Source organism: Phaenicophaeus curvirostris, chromosome 1 (assembly GCF_032191515.1).
Source record: "Phaenicophaeus curvirostris isolate KB17595 chromosome 1, BPBGC_Pcur_1.0, whole genome shotgun sequence".
NCBI classification, from domain to species: Eukaryota; Metazoa; Chordata; class Aves; order Cuculiformes; family Cuculidae; genus Phaenicophaeus; species Phaenicophaeus curvirostris.
In genome coordinates, this window is record NC_091392.1 from 20,996,667 (window position 1) to 21,018,540 (window position 21,874).

The 21,874-nt window shown below is 40.5% G+C and overlaps 1 protein-coding gene across 3 annotated transcripts in view; it reads left to right on the forward strand.

Annotated features, from left to right (window-relative positions):
• The window catches only part of TRABD (TraB domain containing), a 37,182-nt gene extending 16,531 nt beyond the window's left edge, over window positions 1-20,651 (forward strand). For all 3 annotated transcript variants that reach the window (XM_069850371.1, XM_069850381.1, XM_069850389.1), the window contains 6 exons: window positions 727-867; window positions 5,657-5,767; window positions 7,133-7,272; window positions 9,512-9,684; window positions 12,079-12,190; window positions 17,455-20,651. In XM_069850371.1, the coding sequence (XP_069706472.1) occupies window positions 727-867; window positions 5,657-5,767; window positions 7,133-7,272; window positions 9,512-9,684; window positions 12,079-12,190; window positions 17,455-17,656 (879 nt within the window). In that variant the 3' untranslated portion in view covers window positions 17,657-20,651. The remainder of the gene's footprint in view (window positions 1-726; window positions 868-5,656; window positions 5,768-7,132; window positions 7,273-9,511; window positions 9,685-12,078; window positions 12,191-17,454) is intronic.
• Window positions 20,652-21,874: the final 1,223 nt, after the last annotated feature.

Sequence of the window (21,874 nt, forward strand, 5' to 3'; positions counted from 1 at the left end):
GTGCTGGTGTTAAAAGTAGAAGTCCTGCTATTGAAGTTCACCCTGTCTGTCAACAATAAAGCATCACATCACATTGACTGTACTGAGGTTGTTGCATAGTCACTGTGATGGAGACGTGCTGGAAAGATGTGGAGCCTGGAACAGAAACTGCCATTTACAGCTTCTCTGTGTGCAGAGTATATAATGCTGAGCTGTAAAACCATGCTGCACCAAACTTAAGAATGGAATGAAAGATACAAATATGTCAGAAGCTCTAGTGAAAGTGGGAACTATTTCATAATATACCTTGTACAGAGTCTGCAGTTTACAGTGTCTTTGTTCTCCAGGAGCTGGAGCAGGAGGAATCCTGTGCCAGAATAATCAAACCTGATTCTTGGATACCTTATTCTAACTTGGATTGCAAATGATTGCAGAGTATGGTCAAAGGAACAGAACTTTGAATGTATAAGTTTAATGTCCAGTTTTAATTTCCCCCTACTCCAGCTCAACTTATTCTCCATCTTCCTGTCCCAAAGGATTCAGTAGCTAAAGCATTTTACTATCAGCTTCCTTAATGTTTTTTTCAGTATATGGAGAAGTCTTGTTGACTCTTTCACTATTGTTTTAATGGAAAATGATTGCTTTAATGTGCTTTTATTAAGTCCCTTTTCTCATGAAAATATCAATATTGGCTGCATTTCTGTATAATCCTTCCTAAAGTTATGTAAATAAATTGATGTTTTTCAGACAATACAAGAAGTGCAGCCTGATGTAGTTGTGGTGGAACTGTGCCAGTATAGAGTTTCTATGTTAAAGATGGATGAAAAGACATTGCTAAAGGAAGCCAAAGAAATAAATCTGGAAAAACTTCAACAAGCTATAAAGCAGGTATGATTCCCACAGTGAGAATTAAAGGTTTGTGTTAAGAGCAGTTTTGTCAAGTTACAACCAAAACCAGTCTAGCAGGGAACCTACAACTGTTCACCACTCTCAAGTACCATTACAGTGCCAAAGTTAGGTTTGATATTTTGTTTTCAGGCTATTGTTGACCTTGGCAGGAGTCCTCCTGTGTTTAACAGTCACTCCATTTTCAGGAGTCAAGTTTAACTTTGTATTTGTAATTCTCTACTAATACATATATACTGTGGTTAGCCCTGCAATCTGCTCTATATCATTGGTGTTTAAGGAGCACTTAATGTTGGTGTTGAGATCTGTTTAGTTGCATTCCTCCTTCATCCTACTTGCACTTTCTTTTTAATTGCCATCTGCTTGTCTTTTGGGTAGTTTCTCTTTGACAGTGGGTCTTGAGGGAGAGTTTGGAAAAATCTGGGCTGAAGAGTGTGGGATTCTATTCAAATTGTAACTACTCTAGCAGTTTGCTCTCTGGGATGTGTGCGCAAAGCGAGTGTTGTCCTGTTTTTTTTTTGTTTCACACAGCTAGTTTATATTTAAGTAATTTTAATCTAGGCACAATGAAACAGATTGACTTAAAAATGACAGGATGTTTGATTAGAGTGGCAGTATGTGGTCAATAGAAAAAAGGGGTTCCAGTGTCCAGTTGAATGAACACACTCACAGATTGTTATTTTGGTTGTATAGTGCAGTAGTGATGCATTAGAATTGTATTATTGATGTAATTGGGGAATTTCCAGGATTGCACCCCTCGTAAGAATGTAATCTGCATCCATGCAGAAGCACTCGCAGTGGCTAGGGGCTGGTCTGCTTGCGTGCGTGTGCACGCACGTGGTTTCTTAGTGCAGCCTTTCTGATTCAGTGAAGCAATAATTCATCTGTCTTGTTTTCTTTGTGTCCTATCAGAGGACAGAACATTGCAAGACACTTGCATATTGAATGAATTACTGTATTCATCTGTTTCTTTTAGGTAAGGTGGGTTGTTCTGATGCATGTAGCCCAAAGAATGCTTGTTCACACAACCAGAGGAGCAGAGATAGGGTCTTCTGACCTGGTAAACAGACATAGAAGCCTTTTTTTTTAAATATGAAAGCTAAACGCAACAGTATTTGCTGGGCTTCTCTGCTAAGAGGAAAAGGGCAATGAAAATAAAATGGCAGACTTTTTTTTTTTTTCTCTGTGATGTAAATCCACGTTGACAGCTTTGTAATTCACACTTTCTACCAGGGCTTGAAGTGATCTTGTTTGCAGACGGTAGGAAACACAAGCTGTGTTGGCTCCAAAGCTAGAGAACAATACAAAGGTCCTTCATATTCTTACATATCAATCTTAGTCTCCTTTAACACCAGAGAGAATACAGATAATCATAAAATTTGGACATTGTGCCTTTTAAATAATCTGTTTCTCCATCTATAGTCTCAACCACAGAAAACCTCCAGCCTTCCCACTTTGAGTCAGTAGTAGCATGGGTTACGTAGGGAAAAAGCAGGAAAAACAGTCCAACTGTCTCATGCTAAATTATAGGGTCTTTGTTTTTCTCTAGTAAAAATCAAGCCAGCTGGTAAGTTGTTCAGTCATGCTTCAGTTGTCCTCTCCCATGATCAAAATGTGCATTCTGGCCCAAAATTTACACCAAATGTCAAAACTGCTCGTAACTGATCCTTCAGTATCAAATTAGGGAAAGAAAATTGTGTCTTTTTTTAATCACTTGTAAAAATTTTAAGCAGTAAAATTGCATTTCCGTGCTCTTAATTGAAGTTGGAAACTGAGCAGCATTAATATGAAATCATTACACTCTTGCAGTGGGTCACTAGCATTCACAGCTTACTGAGCAACTGTTACAAGGTTAAAAACAGCCTCCTTGAATTTCAAAATCCTCACAGTTGTTTGCAGAGAATTGCCTGTTTGCTTTCCGTCAGGCAAAGCAACAGTGCAGATGGGTGTCTGGCTCCAATGCAGATGACCCAAAGATGCACAGGTGGCTTAAACCAAACTGATAAGACAGGTTTTGTCTTTTTTTCTCTATTGATTCCTATTTCCACTGTCCCGTCTGTGTCCATACCATAATCACATAGCAGTCTGAACAGGGCTTGCTTTTTGGCCTCATCGTATCCTTGTGTGGCTCTGTTATGGCTGGTTCTGACACAGTAGAAGAGCTGAAAAACCTATTTCTGGGGCATCAGAGAAAGTGATCTGGTGGGAAGCAAAACCTTAGCTCAACCTCACTTCTTTAAACCTACTCCTTTAGTCTGAAGTTACTTGTGCAGGAATATACTTTCGTGGTTTTGGTAAGGCTTCTGGCCAGTGAAAAACCTTTCGTTTTGTACCAGATAATACAGCCCTTCATATTTAGGTAGCCTACAAGATTGTCCTTTTAAATAAAATGGATATAATGTGAATTGGTAGATGTTGTGTACATCCCTATGGACAGGAGCAGGCTGCTGCCATTGCTACCTTCACTTTTGTGTTAAAGTCTAACCTTCAGTGCACTTGCAGCAGTAGGAAAACCAGTTCTAGGCTCCAAGTCACAAGGCTGTATTTGCACAGGGCTGCATCCATAGGAATTAGGTTTTTTTAAAGGAGAAATTCAGATGATTAAACCACAAACTGTTTCTGTCCACAGTTCTGCAGTTAGGTCTGAATCTGTTACTTGTTACACGGTTGAGGAGTAGCCCCAAGGCCCCCTCCTTAGGCTATGTTCTCATAAGTGTTTCTGCGCCAGTAGAGCATATCTTCCTCAGCCATCCTTTCATTGGTCATCATGAGCATTTAATACATTTAATCACTTCTGATTGTATTTTTTTGCTTATTTTCTAGTTCAAGTGTCTTCTTTTCAAGACAAGAATCCACTAAAGATTGAGCAGCAGTACATTGAGATTTCTGTTTTTTCCCTTTCCTAATCATCCCTCTCACTCTTCTTTTTCTGACTGCTGTTAAACACTGGACTGAAAATTGGTATTTTTCATTCTCTCTCCTGTGTGCTAATAGCTCTGCTTCCCTCTGCTGATGCAGTTAAGTTTCTTTCTACTTGTGCATTTGCTTTGTGTTTTTGGCTGTTAATCTAACCTATGAAATTATTGCCAGCCACTCAGTTCTGTTGTGGTCAGCTTTCCTTTATCTGACACTGAATAATCTGGTATTGAAATTTTGCTCCATCATTTTTTTTGTACATTGTGTTCTTTATCCCCCAGCACTTTCAGGCTGGCTTGTTGTTGCTGGTTGCTGCTACATGCAGCTGCTTGTCATCTTTTATCTCCTTGATGCTGAGCACATATGACAGCCACTGAGTTTCATCCAGGTTAAGAACACAAATGTCTCAGACACGCTTCAAAGATGGATCCCTCTGTTAGCCACCAGGATGAATCTTCCTGTCACATATGAAAATGCCACTTCAAATAAATACATCAGCCCTGAAGTGGACAGCAGCCAGCAGATAACCTCAGGCTGCATTATCTTAGTTTTCTTTTATTTATGGGTATCCTTTTTGGAGCTTCTGGGAGCCCTTGTCCCCCAGGCTTTTGAACTGGATCTCAAAGATCCTGAAAATCCCTTTTCTCATTGCCCTCTTTCTTCTCTCTGCAGGAGCCCAACACTCTGTATTTCTTCCATGCTTGCTAGTTTGTAGCATGATAAAGCAGATACTCATTTGACTTTGAAGATAGCCCCTCTCCTTTCCCAGTTCAGGTCCTCAGTGACTCTCAAGTCTGCTTTACTGCAGAAACTGCCTACAGCTTTTAGAGAGGTCATGCAAGGATCAGATCTGGAACAGGGTGGGATATCTGAGCATGGCCCTGGGAACAAGGAGTGGAGACTAGGACCTTCCTCTGGTAACTTCAGGTAGTTATATTAACTGGAGCTATCCCATGTAACCTCACCTTCAGTTGCGTGGAGCTGTGGGGATTGAGCAGGAAATTAACCTTTGGTGAGGGAAGGAGGAACACACCAACACACCAAGGAACGGATAACACTCAGTCACTGAATCTTAGTTGTGTGAATGACTGGTTGAGGACAGCCTAAGCTGGACAGAAGCAACAGCTCTGAATGAGTTTGTTTGAGATGTTTTTTCATTCTTTTTTGTGAAAGAATAGGGAAGGGAAATTTTGCAAATCATATTTGGGAGATTTTTTTTCTTTTTAAAGAATCTTCATTTGAAGTCTCTCTTCAGAACGTAATAAGACTGTGTGAGGAGAGGCCTTTAGTCTTCTTCGGAGAGAGTCATGCTCTCAGGACTTTTCTAAGGTATTATATGCTGAAGTAATGCACTGTGGTTTCTTGCAAAAAGCTGGATTCTGTGTCAATGTTAACCTAAGCAGTGCTCAGCCCAGTGTTTTTCAGGATTGTTGCCCTTTTTCCTTTAAGTATCTCTATAATATGGCGTTCATGTACAGTCAATGGAATGTAGTCTTGTGGTCCCTTTTTTTTTAACAGTATGAGTTGTTTTACCATTCAGTTATTCACACACTTTCTTCAAGCAGGTCAAGTAAATATAGACTAAAGTAAGTCTGGCTGCCCTCCTTTCTTTTCTTAACCCTGCCATACATTTTTATTGAAAGGGAGAAAACTCGCTGCACACTGAGGTGAAATGCCACTTCACAACTGAGACAAACTGAAATAAGAGAGCTATATTGATCAGTAAATTTGCCTCAGTGCTGCTGCTTCACTGAGATAATTCATGACTGTGAACAGTGCATTATTCTTCTGAGAAATCCACACAGCTTGTTAATTTTCTTTTTTCTTTTTTTTTTTTTCCTACCTCTTCCCTCAGAATGGAGTCATGTCTGGATTGATGCAAATGCTGCTTCTGAAGGTTTCTGCTCACATCACAGAACAGCTGGGAATGGCCCCAGGAGGGGAATTCAGAGAGGCTTTCAAAGAGGTGTGAACTTGAAATGGTTTTTCTGAGGTCAAATTTACTGGCCTTTTGCTTCTAGAGTCAAACTAAATGAAACCATTTGTTAATAACTAGAAAAAAAAAAACACATAGTTGTGCTGAAGTCTGTGAAGCAGTAAGAATTATCTTTGGCTTCAAAGTCTGCTGGAAAGTACGGAGTTTTGTAGCCCTAAGTGGCATCAGTGTTGCCAAAAAGGCTTCAAATAATAAGAGTTTTTCATGATGGCATTTCTGATGGCATTTGTTTTCATTTCAATAGTTACTTTTGTTCCTGTTAAATAATCGCTTTTAAATTCTGGTTATGGATGCTGGTCCCACTGTTGGTGGTGTCAGGGTTTCAGGCTGTGAAAACCAACACTGTAGCTTTGATGAGATCTAACACCTTCATCTAGAAGGATTGTTTGGGGAAGTGATATATCTGACTGGTCTGTTAGTCATATTTGGTCTTTTCGCATTCCATTTTGTACTACTGCCAGCTGTAATTCTGGGAAGTAAATAGTAGCTGGACTTCTACTGTGTATTACAGCTACAATTTTAATGTGTCTGAATACTCAGACATTATTTTTACTGTATGTATCCACCTTGCAGAATGTATGTTGCTATTTTTGTGTAGATTAGATACTAGTAAGGAAGCTGAGATGACATAGCTGTAAAGAATTTGGAATAATTTGATGTATTTATCCTAAATGAAAACAAAACTGTTTCGAGGCTTATTTTCCTGAGCATTCTAGACCAGAGTGAAATATTAATCGTTTCACATTTTGGGAAAGAAAAAAATACGTGTATTGCCTCTGTCCTGTTCTAAATCTGCTGTTTGAAATTTTTAAACAGGTATGCACATGAAAGAGCAGTCTAGAAATTCTGCACTGTGCTAAAATTTGCTACAGCAAAGTCTCACCTTGCATTATCTTGTGGTATTTAGCATCAGTTCTTGTTTCATAAGCTCCATCTTGGAATATATTTTACCATGGCAAACTGATAGGTTAGTCATCCTGACAAATCCTAGGTAAAAGCAAAATGCCTACAGTTGTTTCTCCTTAGACATTTGTGAGACCCAGATAAGTATCGAGCCCCATCTGTTCACCTTAAGTAGTCATAAGCAGGAGCTTTCTGCTTAAGTAAAAGTGACCTAAAGAGAGTGGCATTACAACTTAATGTATCCCTTTATGAAGTAGTATTTTTGAAGTTTAATTTACTGCAAGGCCAGAATGTTTTTTTGATGTTGAGGTAGGACTTTGCTTGCTCTTTAAGATATCTTGTATAAGACAATAATAACAAATGTTCTTTTAATAAGGATGTACTGTGCTGCAGTATGAAATGTGAACTAGTGATTTGTATCTTCTCTTTCAGGCCAGTAAAGTACCTTTCTGTAAATTCCATCTTGGAGACCGACCCATCCCTGTTACTTTTAAGAGAGCAATTGCTGCACTTTCTTTCTGGCAAAAAGTCAAGCTTGCATGGGGCCTCTGCTTCTTATCTGACCCAATCAGGTATGAATAAGCATCCCATATGTTTGTCGAGGTTAATTGTTTGGCTCTTCAGTGTGACTTCAGTACAAGTCTTTGGTAACCAGCCTGATGTAGAAAACCTTGAAGTTAGTGAGAAGGGTAAATATACAAACTATTCTGCAATAATCCATATTTTTTAGAAGAAAACTGTCTTTCTGATCTTGTTCCAGCTTTTTTTGTCTTCCAGTACATTACTTCCAGGTGAAGTGAAAGATTTGATCCTGGGGAATTCTTAGTGTAGTTAAGAAAAAAAAAAATTATTTTTCATATTGAAAATAAAATCCTTCCTAGTGCTGAGTGTGGATATGCTAAACAGAAAAGAACAGGGCCTCAGTATGCTAATTAGTACTCCATTAAGATTTCCAAAGGACTTGGGCCTGCTGTGCTAAGTTACAGCTGCATCAAAGGGACTCTTAGAACTGAATCTGCTGTCTGAGCTGGATTTTGAACAAGTGAAAATGTTTTAGTCTGTGGGCAACACGACTCTTCGTGATGGTTACCTTCATAAAGGGACATTGTTAGGAACTTTTGCCTTATGGTAATACTCCTCAGGCAGCTATTCTCTTGCTGACTTTGGTTTCCCCTGTCCTTCAGAGACATCCCTGTGCCGAGTTTACTTTCTCTTTTCACAAGTACTTGTGTGATAACTTGCTTGAACTGGGTGAGAACATATGTGCGGCTACCTTTCTAAATTCAGCGTGCTCCAACCAGGTTTGTGGTAGTGGGAGGCTTCCCAGAAATGGGTTCCCTGTTGTGGTTCCTGAGTCTCAGCACCCCTCTCATACCCTGTGACCGAAGCTCTGCAGAGCTCATGAAGTGATCTATGGCATTTTTTTTCCCTGGCTTTTAAAATTGGGCCAGGGTTCAACCTGTAGTCAGTACAATCAAACCTTCCATTTTCCAGTTTTAGCAATTACTTAGTTGTTGTTTCCTATAAATACTTGTGGTTACTTTAATCTGTAAAATAAGTTTTACCCTTTTAAAATCCATGAACTACAGTTCATGTGCAAAGTAAGTTTTCTTACTAGTCTGTTGCCGGCACAAAACTGTTTGTAGGCTCTTGAAGACCTTGGAGGATGTATTTCTCTGCAACTTCTCCTGTTCTTTTATCCATCCTAGGAACACTTTGGTTTTCAACTGCAATATTAAGATAATTGAGATAGTATATACACATTAGCTTCCCACTGAAGGTTGGACGTAACATCTCAGTTGTTCTACAACTGATTGATCCGCTATGTTGATTTTTAAAAATAAAGTAGGTAGGGATTGAAAAGGAAATTGTTTAATAGGGAAGTTGTTAGAAGGGGGTTATTGTGCACTCTGCCTTGAACGTGAGATTCTATGGAAAATGGGGTTATAATTCAACATCACTTTTTTATTAGTCTGATGGCATGTCTGTGATCTATTGAAAGATAGTAATGCATTTCTCTTTTTGGTCGCCCTGTTGGTATTTGTAGTCTTTTTGATTTGGAAACTAAAGAAAGCATGTTTGGCATCATTCTTCCGTAAACAGTGGTGCAAAGCAGATTGATTCTGTTGCCACAAACTGTGACTGTACTACAGCTGGGGGTGCAGACAGAAGGTTAACAGCAGCTGTATAAAAATGTAAAAGCTCGTTATATTTACTCATGTAGGTTTTTATTTGTTTATTCCTACCCATTTCATACTCTTCTGGGAACTGATTTAAAACTTGTACTTCCCTGCTGAAAACCTGTGATTGACACTAGGAACCTGCAGAACGCTTTGTGTCCCCTCAGAGTGTGCCTTATGGTGTGCTTTTTTAGTTCCTTAAATAGAACCTTTGTGTGTTCAGTGATCAGATCAGCTTCCTCAGAAGTGCTCAGTGTTGTCCCTTCTAAGCTTATTAATAGACACTGAAAGTGGGGCACCATGATAACTATTTCCTTTGAAGCTCTAGTGCTTCTTCTCGGCTGAATTGTCAGTTTTCAAACTGGGAAGGGTGAAAATCCAGTTGAACTGCCTAAAGGCAAGTGACTTCTCTTCTTTCCCTTTCCCTCACTGTGGAAGCATTGTTTAGGTATCCTGTTTTACAGGTTTAGAAAGATTGATTTACTCTGGGAGAGGACTGGGGGAGGAGAACTGTAGAGCATGGGTTTAGGTGAATAATCTGTATAATACTCAATTGTTTTTATTCATTCGTTTGTTTGTACTGTACTTTAAAAGCATAACAGATACTGAGAAAACTTAACCTTTCTTTCAGTAAAGATGATGTGGAGAAGTGCAAACAGAAGGATTTACTGGAGCAGATGATGGCAGAAATGATTGGAGAATTCCCTGATCTTCATAGAACGATTGTCTCGGAACGAGATATTTACTTGACCTACATGCTGAAGCAAGCAGCAAAGCAGATAGAACTACCTCGAGCTTCAGAAAGTAATTGTTTTAAAGCAGATATAGTACCCAGCAAGGTGTTCTTTGTGTACCCGTCCAAAGTTCAGCTCTTCTCAGGAGATCTGGGATGTTCTGTTCATGTGTAGCAGCCACATGTCACATAAGATTACAGTGCTCGGAAAATTAAGAAGGAATATAACTCTTCTGTTGAAACCACCAAGAGCAGTAGACTCCAAATTAGGATTCCTTTCTCATTGTGCTATTTAAGACTGGAAAATACTCTGTATCCTGACAACTTTTTCAAAAGCCAGGCATCTAGTATCACAGCGTAGCATGGGACAGTCTAGGCCCATTTTGTCTATCTCACACCCTGTTACTTCACCAAATTCATTGTTATCCCTAGCTGCTCAGGGACAAGTTCTTTGCTAAATTAATTACCTCTAATTTCAGTGTTATTCATGTTTGGCTTATTATAAATTAGACTGGTAGGTGCCCTAATGATGTGGCAATGATGATGAAATGTGTGACTCTGCATGTTTCAGCAAGGTATAGGCATGCAGAATAATTGCATTCTCTAGCTTTTGGAAGTATTTTGCTGCCATCTGTGATTTGCATGCCCTTTCTATGTATTAGCATACTGAAGTATGGCTTACTACTTTTTTACTACCTTAAGAAGATGCTGTTTGTAATCACTTCAGTGCAGACATCTGGCACTGTCTTGTGATGGGAAGAAAGAGCAAGAGGATTGTGCTCATGCTCTTGCGTCTTCCTCGCCTAATATTAATTACCTCAATGCTGCCTTCATAAAGTGTGTCCAAACGTCATATTTCCTGTTAGCTCAGTCAATAAGGCTGACGGAGGCACAGATGCATTCAGTTTCTTGGTCCAAAGAGCAGGCTGAAAATTTATTATTGTTGGTTCTGGCTGGATCATGAGTCACAAGAGGAATTATTTAATAGTTCTCCTGCTCTGCCTCCCTCCCCCCATTAAATCTACCTTCTTAAAAGCTCAGTCATTGGATCACAGGCTTAGAGAATGCCTGTGAAACTGGAAGGGGTTTATATGCATTGTGAAGACCTTAAAATAGAGGACAAGACCCTCAAATAGAGGAATGTGAGGGACTACCAGACTGGTCATCATATGTTTCAGTCTCTTAGTTACAAGGCAATGCCAGGGACAGATTTGTTTGTATCCTATGCATTTATATTATATACATGCAATCTCTTCTATGCATTCATGTTCACTAGAGGCAAAACAAGCAAACAAACAAAAAAGGCAAGTTATAGACTTAAGATTCATGGTATAATACGAAACCCCGCAATTCAAGTGAGCAGAAATAGGTCATCATCACCATTGTCCAAATTTGCTATTTTTGGGACTTATTAAGGGGAAAATCCTGGACACTGTTTGCAGGACTCTGATACATTTTGGGTCTGAGATAATCCTAAACTAGGCCTAATTTGTTCCTGGCCTTCATCTGGCTACTTGCCTGGGTGAGCTCTTTTAAAGAGCTTGCAAATAAAACTTTCACATTTAGTTTTTCATTCTGTCTTTACTCGCCCCAAATATTCTGGAAAAGGAACAGTAAGTTTCTTCCAGGGCTAAATTTCAGACAGGGCTTTAAACATTACCAGTGTCATCTTTGAATCCTGCCCAGAAGCAGGCAGGGTTATACGGATGGTGATGAGCAGTTGACATGTGCTGTGGGCAGCCTGTTCTGCTGAGGTGCTGTGCTCTGCTTCTGTTGTTGTTTAGAGCAACCCTAGAATAGACTGAGAAAAGACATGTCCAAACAAACAATTTCAAAAATCTGTGTAATAATTCTAGTGTTTTCAATACAGTTTTGTCTCATTTTGAGGATGCTGCTTTTCCTATTTTTTTTTACTTACTACTAGAAGAATCCAAGGGTGTTTATTTAAAGGAAGAAAGTGGAATTTCCCCACATTTTATATTTATGCATTATATTTATGTATCATTGTCCCCATAGGAAAGGAGCCTGATCACTATTACTTAGAAAGTGGTAGAGGAGTTTCCCTGTTCAGAAGACAGCAAAGACCAGGTCTGTTCCTGATAAGCAATAGAGAAACATGACATATATGAGGAAGGAAAGAAATTAGTTTAGCTTGCACCTATGTGCCTCTCACCCTGAGCCTGGAGTGTGAGCCCTGCCCAGGTACATTTACGTTCCATTTACATTCAGGAGACAAATATTTCCTGAGAAATCCAGAAACAGTGCTGATTTTTTTAGACTTTCGACATATGAGGTAGTAGGTGAGACAAGTGTTAACTTTTAGTATGTAACAGTCTAATATCTGGTAGTAAGAGTCCTTACCTCTTGGAAAACGCTATTTTGCAATCTCATGCTTTACCTATTTAATTTTTGATTGAAATTAGTTCTTTTACTGATGTGTTCCTTTCTCTCAATCTCTTTCTCAGCTGAACCTAGAAAATATACCCCAGCTGTTGTAGTTGGTGTTGTTGGGATGGGTCATGTACCTGGAATTGAAAAGAACTGGAATTCTGACTTAAACATCCAGGAAATAATGAGGTAACAGTCATCCTTTCCTACATATTGGTGTAGCTCCTATGTGTTGTCAGCTTCTCTTGCTAAAAGACAGCAATACTTGGTTTGTTTGGATGGTTTTTTTGGTTGTTTTTCCCAGCTTGAGGAAACACCACTACTGTCATCCCTGCCCTGTCAGCTCACTGACTTGCTGTGCAGTGCTTGCAGATTGTGCGTACAGCAAAGGAAAAAATAAATAGTTGCATATCAAAGGAAGTAGAGATTAGAAGATGCCCTTGTCTAGAACAAAAATTTATTGATCCACACTTCACGCTTTTAAAATGAGAATTCGAATGAGGTCTGTGGAAGGTGGTGAAGACAAAACCAGGCTTCCAGTCTAGCTTAGACAAATATAAATTGTTGGATTCAAAGCTTTTGCTGTGTCAGGGCACTGCTCACTCTGTCAAGCTTGCTATTGCAGTTGCTCATAGCCTGTTTTTAACTGTACATGTAACTAATAACATGTTTTAATGTGTATATCTAAATATGGGCAGATTTAAGCCATATGTATGGTGAACTCTTGCTCCAAAATATTAAAATAGATGTATGTGCTTTGTAAAAGAAGGAATTGAAGAACCAAAATATTCAGACTATGTGTATCCTATAAAGCCACAAATGTCAGGACATCAGAAATCTAGGAGAGATTATAGTATGATCTGTAGTAGTACTGGTGTGCAGTGGTTTAGGATAATAGAGACTTTCAAATATTGGGCCTTTGTCTTATCACATCAATTTTCTGTGTTTATAGAAGGACCTAGCCCATCTTTTCAGAAACTCTGAAAAACAGAAAATACTGTCCCCCACCTAAATGATGTATTTAGACATGTAAAATATGATTTAGAGAGATCTTTGGTGTCTGGATCCAAGAACAGAATGTACAGAAGCCCTGTCTGGCCATTTCTAAGTCTTTTTCCAAGGCTGAGCCTCACCTGGAGTCACAAACTAGATGTCCATATTCCTCTGCACCCTTGCAAATAACCTATAAAATGAGGTTGCCCAAATCTATATAATTGTATGGTTAATGTTGGTTACATCACTGACACTACAGAACTGAATAGGCCAAAGCCTGTCTACATGTCTCCAAGTTTACGCAGAGGATGTTTTTCATTAAATTTAGGTTGACTTGATGGTGTTTTTTGTGCCAGTGCTATAAATAAGTGGAAGGACTACTGGTATGTCTCATAAGACATTAACTTGCATTAACTTGACTTTCTAAAATAATAATGAAGCAAATGTCATTCATAAGATTACTGTATTTGAGACTTATTTCTTATTAAACTTTTTTAATCCCTCGTGCTGTTGCACTGCAGAGCAGAGTTACTGGGGTATTTTGTGTGTTACTGGTTGTCATCCCTCTGAAGTGAAAAGTTTTTAAGACTTTTACAGGTATTTAGTTAGGTTTTACAAGTTGCAAAGTGATCTTGAAAATTGTCTGGATAGAAACAGATACATTTCTCGTGCTTCTAGATTTTAAGTTCATGCATTGAAGCCAACTGAGCAGAACTTACTATTTGCTTCAGATTGTTACAAATTGATTTTTGACTGAAATTAAAAAAGAATAGACAGAGAGGCATGTAAGAAGGTGTAGAGGGAGGCTTTACCCCATCCTTTGTTCAATGTGTATGCTTTTTTAAAACTTCATATATATTCCCTTAGTGTGCAAAATCTCACCAGTAGTAACTTTGCCCTGGTTTGAGCACGTGGATGTGAACTCCATCTAGCTGTAGCCTAATCTCAGTGCATCTAACCTGGTTTGAGTGGGCCCATAGTGTTTTTGCACTGCTGTAACCGATTGCTTCTTAATATATTAGAAATATTTTCTAGATATAAATAAATAAGAACTAGTGGCTTCTTTGAAATGGCATGTAGAGCCCTCTGTCCCCTGCGAGAGGATCATCTGAGCCACATGCTGTGGATGCTGGGCCAGCTAAGCTGCTGCAGAGCCTACTAGTGAAGGTGCAGGGCTACACGTGCATCTGGCTGTGCTTTCAAAGCCAGATTTATTTTGAAGGTACTATTAACTGCTTGCTTTGTACACTAAGATAATAAGGCTACTTGAAGGCGGGGTAGTCCTGGTGTGCCTGTTGTCCTCTGTCCTCCGGGTTCCCGATGGCCAGTGTAGAGATTTACAAGTGGCTCTGGGAATATCTCAAAGCCAGAAACACCTGCAGGCCCTGCAAAGTCTCTAATATGTCTGCACTGTTCTCTGTGCATCTCCAGACGCCAAGAGTGCTGCAGGGCCTTGGTCTGCCTCTTGTTCTTGTGGGAGACTTCAATCTTCCTGATATCTGCTGGAAGTACAATAGAGCAGAAAGGAAGCAGTCTAGGAGGCTCCTGGAGTGCGTGGAAGACAACTTCCTTGCACAGCTGGTGAATGAACCAACAAGGGAAGGTGCCCTCCTGGACCTGCTGTTTGTGACCAGAGAAGGCCTTGTGGGGGATGTGGCAGTAGGCGGACACCTAGGACAAAGTGATCATGAGATGATAGGGTTTTTTGTTCTAGGTGAAGTGAAGAGGGTGGTTAGTAGGACAGTACCATTAAATTTCCAGAGGGCAGACTTTGAACTCTTCAGAAGGCTGGCTGGCAAAGTCTCATGGGAGACAGTACTCAAGGGCAAGGGAGCCCAGGAGGGCTGGGAGCTCTTCAAAAACGAAATCCTAGCAGCTCAGGAGAAAGCCATCCCCATGTTCTGGAAAAGAAGCTGGCAGGGGAGAAAACCAGCTTGGTTGAACAGAGAGATCTTGAGTGATATCAAGAAGAAGAGAAACGTTTATGGGCTCTAGAAGAGGGGACAGGCCTCTTGGGTGGACTACAGGAGGGAAGTGAGATTGTGTAGAGAAAAAATCAGAAGGGCTAAGGCTCAACTAGAAATCAGGTTGGCAAAGTCTGTGAAAGATAACAAAAAATCCTTCTATAAATATATAAATAATAAAAGGAGGTCTAGGGAGACCATACAGTCCCTATTGGACGCAGAAGGAACAACAGTGACAGGGGATGAGGAAAAGGCTGAGGTACTTAATGCCTTCTTTGCCTCAGTCTTTAATTGTAACGAAAGTTGTTCTGTCTGTGTACAAACCCAGGAGCTAGAGGAGCAAAATGAGGCTCCCATGATCCAAGAGGAGTGGTCAGAGCATTGCTAGCCCAACTAGACACCCACAAGTCTATGGGGCCGGATGTGATTCATCCAAGGGTATTGAAGGAGCTGGCGGATGTGCTGGCCAAACCCCTTTCCATCATCTTCCAACAGTCCTGGAAGACTGGGGAAGTCCCACTGGACTGGAGGCTGGCTGATGTTGTGCCCATCTACAAGAAGGGTCGCAGGGAGGATCCAGGGAACGACAGGCCTGTCAGTCTGACCTCAGTGCCAGGGAAAGTCATGGAGCAGGTGATCTTGAGTGCTATCATGAAGCACATGCAAGAGAACCGGGTGATCAGGCCCAGTCAACATGGGTTCACAAAAGGCAGGTCTTGCCAGACTAACCTGATCGCCTTCTATGACAAAGTGACTCGGCTGCTGGATGAGGGAAAGGCTGTGGATGTGGTCTTCCTGGACTTCAGTAGAGCCTTTGACACAGTTTCTCACAGCATTCTGCTTCAGAAACTGTCAGCCTCTGGCCTGGACAGGCGCACACTCTCCTGGGTGGAAAACTGGTTGGATGGCCAGGCCCAGAGAGTGGTGGGAAATGGTGTGAAATCCAGCTGGAGGCCAGTGACAAGTGGGGTTCCCCAGGGCTCAGTGCTGGGTCCAGCCCTGTTCAATGTCTTTATCAATGACCTGGATGAAGGCATCGAGTGCACCCTTAGCAAGTTTGCGGACGACACTGAGCTGGGTGGAAGTGTCGATCTGCTGGAGGGTAGGGAGGCTCTGCAAAGGGATCTGAACGGGCTGGACCGCTGGGCAGAGTCCAGTGGCATGAGGTTTAACAAGGCCAAATGCCGGGTCCTGCACTTGGGGCACAACAACCCTATGCAGTGCTACAGACTAGGAGAAGTCTGTCTAGAAAGCTGCCTGGAGGAGAGGGACCTGGGGGTGTTGGTTGACAGCCGACTGAACATGAGCCAGCAGTGTGCCCAGGTGGCCAAGAAGGCCAGTGGAATCTTGGCTTGTATCAGAAACGGCGTGACCAGCAGGTCCAGGGAGGTTATTCTCCCTCTGTACTCGGCACTGGTGAGACCGCTCCTCGAATCCTGTGTTCAGTTCTGGGCCCCTCACCACAAGAAGGATGTTGAGGCTCTGGAGCGAGTCCAGAGAAGAGCAACAAAGCTGGTGAGGGGGCTGGAGAACAGGCCTTATGAGGAGCGGCCGAGAGAGCTGGGGTTGTTTAGCCTGGAGAAGAGGAGGCTGAGGGGAGACCTCATTGTTCTCTCTAACTACCTGAAAGGAGGTTGTAGAGAGGAGGGTGCTGGCCTCTTCTCCTAAGTGACAGGGGACAGGACAAGAGGGAATGGCCTCAAGCTCCGCCAGGGGATGTTTAGGCTGGACATTAGGAAAAAATATTTCACAGAAAGGGTCATTGGGCACTGGAACAGGCTGCCCAGGGAGGTGGTTGATTCGCCTTCCCTGGAGGTGTTTAAGGCACGGGTGGACGAGGTGCTAAGGGGCATGGTTTAGTGTTTGATAGGAATGGTTGGACTCGATCTGGTGTGTCTCTTCCAACCTGGTTATTCTATGATTCTGTGAGTTCAGGGGCGCGCCTTGCTGAAACACCTCCCCGAATCTGTGCGGGGTCAGCCTCACTCCAGTCTTATCCCTTCTGGCTGCTCAAGCCTGACCAGGTCCTGACGCACATTATTCAGAATATGCAAGCTCTGTTTTCCTCCATTACCCTTAGTGACAGTGAGTGACTGTAGAGGTGTTGGGCTTAAGGCTGAGTCCTGTTTCTTCTGACTTTTGTCTCTGTGCAGAGATATGCCTAGTAGTAGTATAAACAGTTTGACAAACACTGTTAACTTCTGGTACTCTTCAAGATGTCTTGATGTCTTAGTTATTTTGGTAGGATGATGAGCAAGTCAGTAGCCATTAATGTGGCATCATACATAAGTTTAAAAGCTTTGTTATAACTTATTATTGTTGCTGGTTAATTTGGATGTAGGCCTCCAATGTGAAAGAATATATTATTCATGACACTTGTCACCTGAAAGTCTACTATGCTGTAAGGGGAAGGGGAGAAAAGTCTTTGTTTTGATTGAAAAATTCCTGTTCTTTGCAGCTGTGCAGATGTTAACATTGTTTTATCTTTTGCTTCAGTGTGCCTCCTCCATCAGCTTCAAGTAAGATTTTCAAATTTGTCATAAAAGCAACCATTTTTGGACTGATGGGCTACGGCTGCTACCGAATAGGTCAAAGGACAGTTCAGTTTATTCTCTCGATGCCAGCAGCACAGAGCTATCTGCAGAAGCTGACAGAAATAAGGTCTTCACATTGGACACCGAGTGGAGCCGCTGTGTGAAGAAGGTGGCTGAAAAAGGGTGATAGAGGTAACAAACATCAGCTGGACTGAAAGAAGAGTGAGATGAGGATTCTAGTCAGAGATCGTTGAATTGCTGTATAATAAAAGATTTGGTACTAAAGTTACACCAGCTATGACCTAATGAATAGGTTTGGTTCCTGGTTTAAGTGCGTTGCATGAAACCACATGATTCCAAATTGAGGTGAAAGAATTATGTATGCAAATATATATTATATATACAGTATACATATATATAATATATATATATATTACTGATGACGTAGTACAGACAGCTTAAAGAGTGTCTGTTTGTGACTTCTTTTCCAGAGGAACAGAACAACACAAGTAACCCAATTGGCTGCATCTGCTCTGAAGTTCAGGGACACTTGTCTTGAGAGATTATTTGCTTTTTTTAGCTTGGGTATAATAATACCTAGCGGTCATTTCTGGTGCCAGACACTTTTACACATATTTTAGAAGGACATCTTCTCAGTGTGTGTTTTATACTTAAAACATTTAGGCTTTTTTTAAACTTTAGAGCTTTCCAAAAATTTCAGAATTGTACAGGCTGTCATACGTACACTGCTCAAAATTTTTTACAAGCCTTACTGAAGAACAGGAACGTTGCCTTTAGATTACATCCTTTGTTACCACCACCAGTTGAATCATCTTTCTCCTGCATAGAGAAGATATAGCCACACCATCAGAACGCTATGTGGTTTTTGTCAGATGTTTACAGGACACTGTTCCTTTAGATTAGCTTATTTAAACTGTATTATGTAGCCAAATCCTGCTGGATTCAGTATTGTAAATTTAAGAAACTAGAACTACTGTTTCATTTACTTTTATTTCTCGGGCCTTTCATTATTGAAACAAGAAGTTTGGAATTGATAGTACATGCCCCTCATTTTTTGATACATGAAAATATTTTATTTATCAGTGTGATTTCTCCATGGACAAATACTTCAATCTATTTAATAGAAAAGCAGTGTTCAATTAGATTTTCAAACTAGCTGTAGCATTTTATTTGGATTACATACTATTTATACATAGAATTATGGGTACTTCAGACTGCTGTGATTTTCTTTCTTAATTTTCCAGGACAGTCATCCATCTGGTTTTGGGTTGTTTTTTTTTAATCTTGGGTTCATATTTCATAGGAATTCTTCTATTTTACCCTTTATACAGGATTGTCAATGATTGTAAAGCACCCTCTGCCATCAGCTAGTCCCAGTTCAACAATTCAAATACCTGTAATTGTCATATCAAAGTTTTAACCTGATGTATTTGGATAGAAGAGGCCCATTTGCTCCTCAGGCTCGCATAGAGTTGCTCATTGCTTAAACTGAAGTTTTTGTCTATATTAATTTCTTCTGAAAATGAAAGATGGGAACCAGTGTGTGAGGCAGGATGGGGAAAAGTGATGTGTTTTGTGGTTTTGTTGGTTTTGGTTGGTTCAATAAAATCAAGAAACCACTTTTAGTAGGTTTGTATTTCCAAAGCCTTGTGTTGGAAGTCCTTCCATACAGTCTATTGTTTGCTGAAAGTATGTACATGTGTCTTCTGTGCAGTGTTGTCTTTGTCAAGCTTTTTAAATCAAATTAAGGGTCTAATGCTCCTCTCTGGTGGCGTTGACTTCGGGGACTGGTCTGTCCGTGCAACCTGGTGCATTTATGCCTTGCACTTTGAAAATTTCCGGAGTCCCAGTGCAGCAAATCATTGAAATGTGTGGTTATCTTTAAACCGGTTAAATCTAACCCAATCCTGCAGCTCTTAAAGATGACGCTGGGTGTTCTTCTGGATCTGGGCCAGGGAATAGAGCTGTGCAGGGAATAAACCTTAGCGAATGAGAGTGGCAGCAATTCGCACTTCTTGGACACAAAGTGTGTACAATAATACGGAATACAGTGGATGTGGGTCCTTTTATTTTCCATCTCTCAGTGCTTAAGACACAACCAGACATCTCTAGCAAGAGGAAAAGCAGCATTTGTTAACAATTTATAGAAGACTGAAGTGACTGCCTGAGTTTTGATTCCTGATTTTTTTTTTTTGTAAAGGTGTAATATATTGTTTACAATTAAGCAGTCCTGCTTGAATATTACATTTTATGTACATGTTTTAAAGATGAAAGCTTAAGCTCATTCTTCTGGCTTTACTGACATACCAAAATACTGTTTTGTTGGTTGTTTTTTTTTTTTTGAGAATTTTTAGCTGGTAGAATTCAATATATTGATGTTTTGCTTTAAGTTATCTACAGATTTTTAAGGTATCTTCAGATATTTTAAAAGCTCTGTAGATCTTTGATATCTGTGCTCAGGTAATTTTACACAAAGGAAAACAAATCTAAGGAAAATTTTAGATATGAGCCTTAAACTTGGGCGGGACTAACGCTAAATTATTGTCATGGAGCATTCTTGCAGACTTAATGTTTCATGCTTTTTTGCCAGAAGTGATTACCACGTAAGTTGTCCGTTCATTATCCTGTTTTGGTTTTGGCGTTTTTTTAACAAAGCATATCAGCAGATTCCTCAAGGAGCCTGTTTGTGGATGGAGAATTTGCAATTTATCTTCCCACTGTTGCAAGCTGGCAGACCATACGCATGCACTGCTTATTTGGTGGCACTGGAAAGCCTGATGAATTTGCAGAACTAGCAGTCCTAGGAATCCCTAAGAAAATGCTCAATGTTGTATATTCAATGTGTTGTACTGTTCATGTAACATAGCCAGTGTTTTAGGTCCATTCTTTTCTGTTCTAGTCAGTCCTTTCAGTGTTAACAGCATCCTGTAAAATTTAAATGTGTTGAATTGTCCCAGCCCCACCTCTACCTTATGAAGCCATATTGTATTTTTTTGGTGACATGTACATCTGTTTTATGCATTTGTACATGTGATGTAAATTTGAAGTATTTTTTAAAATGTGTGCCTTTACTCTAAAGTGATTTAAAGGAAACAGCAGTATGTTCTATGATATAAAAATAAAATATTTTAACCACCATTTCTGTTGAAGGCATTTATTTTCCTTATTAACCAGTATTTTTATTGAAAACAAGCACTGGTTAGCTAGATCTAGTACATGATAACTTCACCATTTCACACATTTCTCTGAACAAGGTCAGTTGGAGTAAATACCTCCCACTGAGGGGCATCTGTGTGTAGTGCTGATGTAGGGAAACTGGTTTCTTTACCTACTGTGTGAAACTGGTTAAGAGAGGAAAGGATGTTTTCCTGCCCTGCTGAACATGCAGGAAGACTGACTTCTCAATGTTAGTACCTGAATTCAGAGTTAGACATGCTGAGCGGACTTGTTGTTTCTTTTCTTTTAACGTCTCTCCAGTGTGCAGTTGTGGAAGGAGCCGATGGCCTTAGTCCCAGTCCAGCAAAGCGCTCAAAACAGGCCTAACATTAGGCACAGTCACTTGTGGTTACAGTGCTGACCTCTGCATAGGAATTAAAGACCCTTTAAGTCGAAAAGGTGTTGAGTTAGTGGCAAAAAGAGTGTAATCTTTCAAATTGAAACAGGTAAATTGATACACATTACTTTTTTAAAAAAAAAATAATATTCATACCTGTATTCATACTGAAAGTAAATATATATGATAAGCTGTGTTCCATACAGTAACATACCAGTTGACTAGTCTGCTGATTGTATTCTTTATCAACAAGTGGTCCGTACTTTTTGATTGTACGTGTGTAAAGCAAAGTACAGTCCTGGTTTTGTTGATCAGGCAAAGTTTCCTTCGGTTACACTTGAGCTGCGTCTGCAAAGAAGTGCTGGGTTAGGCATTTAGATGGAAGAAAAAAAAATTAAATACTGTAGTCAAATACTGCCTGTGGGACTGTTAGATGAGCTGCTGCTCAGCACAGGAGCTGTCACAGGATCACAGGACGGTTGGATTGGAAGCGACCTCTAGAGTCGATCTAGTCCAACCCCCATGCCAGAGCGGGTTCACTGAACAGCAGGTTGCACAGGAACAGGTCCAGGCAGGCTTTGAATATCTCCGGAGAAGGAGACTCCACAGGCTCCCTGGGCAGCCTGGTCCAGTGCTGTCAAGCGTTGCTCAGTCAGGCAGCCAGAGCTGGCGCTCCCTCACACGGGGAAGGCAGCTGCTGCTTTCAGAGTGTGTCATTCACCAGCATTATGTGCATATTGCTGCCCTAGGTCGTGTTTATGATGTGTCTTTTCTATACTGAATACTGAATTGAATTTAAAAAATTGAT